Raw genomic sequence first — 5,861 nt, 5'->3', positions numbered from 1 at the left:
AGAAAGAATTAGCACTATTTTATGTAATGTTATTTACTCTTTCATGTTCCGTAGGACCTCATTAGAAGGATGTGAGATGAGTTCCAGCAGTGCATGTATGTTAATAATAGGCAGTACAAATGAGATTATACTAAGAGAATCCTGGATGATACATAGGGAATTAGAGCCAGGAGTCCATGTATAAAAGCAAGAACATACTCAGTGAAACTTGGTAAGTCTTTGCAGGAGAGGAACCCCAAAGGTGGAAGCTGAGTCAAACTCATCAAGCCTCCTAAAAATTACTGATAATCCAAAAAGAGAAGCAAAATTGAGGAGTCCTGAATCTTATTCTCTGTGCTATTGTAGGCTTATTTTCACTCTCTTAGAACTTTGTCCTTGAAATTCCTTCTGGGAGAAACTTTTCATTGAAACAGTGTAAATTAAAAAAAAAAAAAAAGGTTGGAGGAAAACCAAAACTGATTTACTGCTCTTGGGTTATGAGGTGTTAGAAAAACTCGATTTGTCTCCAAAAGAGATTGTTCTGAATCCCCTGCACATGTGTTGCTCAAAGTGTAAAAAGTAGTACCTTTGACAGGACTGATGATTTTGCATTTTAAAGTAGCTGCCTCTTTTAAGCTTTCCTAGAGAACCCAGGAATTCCAAGAATTTTTTCATGCAACACAGATACTCTTTCTTTATTATTTGAACAGGGGGGACTTCCCTTAGAGATCAGTCTTCACGGAGGCACTTTAGCACATGTGTAAATTTAAGAGCGTGTATCTTCCTTCCATTGAAGTCAAAGGAGCTTGAGTAGGTGCTTAAAAGTAAATATGTGTTTAAGAGTGGGACCATAATGTCTAATGTATGTGAAGTATTGTAGGGAACAGCAAAAGTCAAAATACGTGATTAAAAGATGCAATGAAAATAGATGAAAGGGAGGAAGAAGTTGTCTGCTACTATTATGCAACTTCTTATCTGTATTTCCAGTAAGTGCCAATCTTTAAAGATAAGTGTACTATACAGCTGCTAGTTTTGGCTGGTGTATTTTTGGCCTATATTTTGACAGAGAGTATAAATAATACAAATGATAGATTCGTGCACTGTGTGGTGTAATAGGCAATCTAGCATATCAAAGAATTATGGTTTACAGTGGCTGCTGTTACAATACTATGACTTCTGTGGTATACAAGTTCATGACATTGAAAACTTCAAAGCAAATAATAAAAGAAAATTATTTACACAGAGACAAAATTATTGTAAATCATTTTGAGGTTTTAAATGACTTGAACTTTCCTTCCTAAGTGCCAGTGATTCCCACTCTTAGTAACAGCCAAGTAAAAAATTATTTTAATCTTTTATGTAGATGATTATTTAGGAATACATTTAAATCTCCACCAAAATGTACCGTTAATATGAAGTTAGGGTTACAAATGTTTTCATTCAGCTGAAATACATCTTAAGAGGAAGATAGTATAAAAACTTGCTATCATTTTGTACTGACATTTTACTTCAATTTCCAGAAGAACTTGTAACCGTATAGCAGCCGCAGCCAGAAACTGGGTGGCAGGCTAGCCAGGGCTGGAGTGAGGATGAAGCAACACTGGACCGAGCTGTTAAGGATGGAGATCAGAATTGGCTAAGAAAGGCTGTCCAGCCTGGGAGCTGCAGAAGGAAACCCAGCAGGCATGGGAGTGGGTCTGGCTGAAAAACTAGGGGAAGGTGGGAACGGTTTGGCATGAACATCAAGAGGATGAAAGATAGGGATAGGTACAAGGAGACAGGTGGTGAAAAATGAAACTGCCTGAGCAAATACATTGAATCAAGGAGGGTGTGTAGGGAATATGAAATCATAAAATGGCCAGCAGGCTGGGAGCTGAGACAGGGAACAGGAATGGGGACGCAGAAGGTGAGTGAAAAGGGTGGCTGGAGGTTCGATAACTGAGAGTTGAGAGATGGATCTGAAGGAGAACAGGAAGGGAGAACTGGGCCCAGGAGGAGATATGTGGAAGTAGGAGTTAGGTGAGTATTGTACAAAAATGAAGTTAGTCTTTTATACTCCTGGCCTCACTGAAATGTCTGGGTAGCTTTTTGCATATAATTAATAACAACTCCAACTTCCCCTGGGTAGTAGTAGAGCACCTTTCTCTGTTTGTTGAGTTGGAACTAGACTAAGTCGTTTGGATTTTTAGTTTGTGCTTTTGAGATGGGAGATGGGAAAGAAAGATTTCTTCTTTGATCACAGACCGTTTGGAGTTTGGTGATAAAACAAACTGTGAATGTCTGTTGTAGTGGAAAGCCTTTTTCAAATGTTTCCGGAAGATACCGGCAGTGTTGCTTAAAACGAATCATACTCTGGGCTCCCTTACGCTCCTTTGTCCAGACAACCTCAAAAAACGCAGACTTCATCTGTGTTTTGTTCTGGGGCTTGTAATCTCTGCTGTTGCAAAGGGAAGCAGCTGCTGCAGTTATTTGTAGATCTTCATGCAGTCTGTGATCTTACTGGGGTTGATCTGTTAGCTCTGTGGCCTACAGGGCCAGTGCCTTATGCTAGCGTTTGAAGCTCACTAGGAGCTATTTGGAGGACTTGAGCTTGAAGCATTTGCTCCAAAGCAACATTTTTTTTTTTCCCCCGTAATAATTTTGAAACAGTATTTTCAGCTTCATACAGTGAGTTGCCACTAATCCAGCCTAGTATGAAAAATGCCTGTCTTCCTCTGCCCAGAGGCTCCTGGGCAAGATGAGAGAAAGGGTTTCCCAACAAGGTGAAGGTGAAAGAGTATTTTGGAAAATGTATGCTCCTTGGACAGCTGAAATGAGTATGAGCTGTGGAAATCTGCCTCTCTTTGCTGAATGAGGGCTGTGTGCTGTCTGTGAACGGAGCTAAAAACATCTCGGACAACTTCTGATTTGAATGTTCCTCTTTTCTGTCTGGTATCACTTGAGTCTTCTCTGGCTTCAATCTGGACCAGCTGTTTTCCATCCTAATCTTATTTCCCGTAGCGATCTGGACATGTTCGCAGCAGCAGTGGTTACACTGGGAGAGGATGAGGTACTGCAGTTGTCCTTGCCGTGTTATTGTCGGTTAAACCGGTGGAATCTCATTAGGTTAGATTTCTTCATGGCTGCTGAAGGGTGGAAGATCCCTGTGGTCTTCAGAGATAAAGGCCTTCGGAAAGGAGGAGTGAATGCTTATCAGTGCTGCTGGTGAACGAAGGACGTCTGGAGTCTTTTTAGTGTGGGGGCAGTTCTTCCTGCAGTGTCCTATTGGCACACAAATGGCATTTGTGGTAAAGCTTAAAGGGATGCCCCAGGGTCAGACCTGTTCCCATAGCCCTGGAAAGGCAGGTTTTTAATGGCGTTCATCAGCAAGGATGAAACGAGAGTGCAAAAGATGATAATCATAGAATAGTTTGGGTTGGAAGGGACCTTTAATGGTCATCCAGTCCAGCACCCTTGCAATAAGCAGGCACATCTTCAACTAGATCAGGTTGCTCAGAGCCCTGTCCAACCTGACCTTGAATGTTTCCAGTGATGGGGTATCTACCACCTCTCTGGGCAACCTGCGCCAATGTTTCACCACCCTCAGGATAAAAAATGTCTTCCTTCTATCTAGTCTAAATCTACCCTCTTTTAGTTTAAAACCATTACCCCTTGTCCTATTGCAACAGGCCCTGTTAAAAAGTTTGTCCCCCATCTTTCCTGTCAGCCCCCTTTAACTACTGGAAGGATGCTATAAGGTCTCTGTGGAGCCTTCTCTTCTCCAGGCTGAACAACTCCAACTCCCTCAGCCTGTCCTCGCAGGAGAGGTGCTCCAGCCCTCTGATCATCTTTGTCGCCCTCCTCTGGACCCACTTCGACAGGTCCCGGTCTTTCCTGTGCTGAGGGCTCCAGAGCTGAATGCAGTGCTCCAGGTGGGGTCTCATGAGAGTAGAGGGGCAGAATCCCCTCCCTCGCCCTGCTGGCCACACTGCTTTTGATGCTGCCCAGGATACAGTTGGCTTTCTGGGCCACAGCTGCAAAAATAGTACACTGTTGAAGAGTTAAATTTGGAATGTTTCCCATAGCATGCCTATATTTTTCAAGTAGTCAAACCAAGTTTATAGGACAGAAGATGAAATACAGCCTTTTAACCACATTGGCTAACATATACCCTTAATAAAAAATTAATTATAAGAAAACATCTGAACAGAAATATATTTTTGTTCTGCTTTTTACCTCTTCGCTCTTTTTACTTATAGTCTTCACTGTACATTAGTAATCAAATACTGGTAATAAATCACACCCTTTATCTCCTACTTACTTTTTATCCTGATGACTCCTAATCAGCTGTCTTACCTGAATAATAGATCTCTACGTTACCCTCAAGCCATGTACTCTACAGCATTTTTCAACTTGCTGTTGAGTTCCAGAACATGAGACGCTGTCACCCATTTCAGTTCCTTGCCTTCAAAATCAATAGGAGTTCTAAAAGTTTATTTTAGTCTGTACTTTGGAGGAGAGCCTAACTGTTTCACACCAAATTGTGGTTCTCATCAGTGGATTTGGCCTAATAATCCCACCTCAGGTTAAGCCCTCCTGCGTGCTTAGCTGTTTCTGTGAGCCACAAGTACACAGACTGACTGTTGTGCATAATGCAGGATATTTTTTCATGGGTTCCCTCAGCATGTGTCCTAAAGAATTATAGGATTATCCTCCCTCATGTCTTTCTCAAAACAGAATTAGGTATTCAGGGCAGTAATTTACTAAACACTGCATTACATGGTACTACTTTATTTTTCCAGCTGCTCATTACGGGGTGCGTGTGTCGCGTTGGGAATCGATGCCAATTTCGGTGCCCAGCTTGCGGAGCGCACTGGAGTAGTTGCAAATACTCCGTGGTATGGTACTGTACAGCTTTGAGTTCTCTTTCTGCCTGTCCACTTAGCTGCTGCTCTCTCATAAAACGTTATCAATACATATAATTACTCCACTAATTCTTCTGTAAGAATAGCTAAAATCCTTTTTAGGTTCTTTTTCCTGACAGTCACTCCTCATAAACTCACCGTAGGGTCAGAGGTGTGTGCCTGGTATGTCTGTGTAGCGCAGCCAGCTGTGTTTATCTGAGTACCAAAGCAGCCTCTATCTATTTTAGCAGGGTGTTCTGCCCACGATAACACTCTTTTCCTCGTCAGGTCTGATTAGCCCCAAGCGAATTGCTCTGCTCACATGGCTAAACTACTTCTGCTGCTGGAGGTAGCTTGGATGTCTCTGCACAGAACTTCATTACATCATCATCCATAATAAAGATTTTACAAATCAAATATAGCTCCTTCTTATACCTAAATGACAGACAAGATGGTGGCACCAGTTCATGTGAGTACAGAATTTGACTCTGTAGTTGAAATGTAGTTAAGAAAATTGCAACAGTTCAGTCATATTAGAGGTTGCTTTCCCATAGGGCATTTCATTTCTGACATTAACAGGAAATAAAGTAAGAGTGAATTTCCTCATTAAACAACATGGCAGCTGTTACAACTGGATGGGATCTGCTGGTGATGACAGTGCTAAACTTACAGTCGCTTTTCTAATAGCTGCATTTCAAACTTGAAGTTGTTCGACAGCGCTGATACAGGGAACGAGACTCGTCTTCCTTGCCAAACATCAGCTTTTCCTTGTGAACCATTGTGTCCGCAGTTTGCTTCCGAGACGGAAGTAACCCCGGCAGTCCCCTCCTGCCGCTCAGCTCTCTTATTTTGCAGAACGAGGAACATGGCACTGCCACGGCAGGTCCTCACCGGGTTAGCCCCGACCAGCCTGTTTACAGTGAGAATTTTGGCGTTACTTCCACGTAAAGAAAAAACAAACCCCCCAAACCCACCCAAAACCAGTAAAGGTGGACCCTG

General features: G+C 42.3%; 1 protein-coding gene across 1 annotated transcript in view; it reads left to right on the top strand.

Annotated features, from left to right (window-relative positions):
• The first annotated feature begins 1,833 nt into the window (after window positions 1–1,833).
• H3F3A (H3 histone, family 3A) overlaps window positions 1,834–5,861 on the top strand; it is an 11,437-nt gene continuing 7,409 nt past the window's right edge. The window contains exons 1-2 of the mRNA XM_009894327.1: window positions 1,834–1,885; window positions 5,653–5,806. Coding sequence (XP_009892629.1) covers window positions 1,834–1,885; window positions 5,653–5,806 — 206 coding nt within the window. The remainder of the gene's footprint in view (window positions 1,886–5,652; window positions 5,807–5,861) is intronic.

Source organism: Charadrius vociferus, unplaced genomic scaffold (genome assembly GCF_000708025.1).
Source record: "Charadrius vociferus isolate BGI_N301 unplaced genomic scaffold, ASM70802v2 scaffold261, whole genome shotgun sequence".
Classification (NCBI taxonomy): domain Eukaryota; kingdom Metazoa; phylum Chordata; class Aves; order Charadriiformes; family Charadriidae; genus Charadrius; species Charadrius vociferus.
Note: the sequence above shows the minus strand (reverse complement) of the source record. Positions and strands in the feature narration are given on the sequence as shown.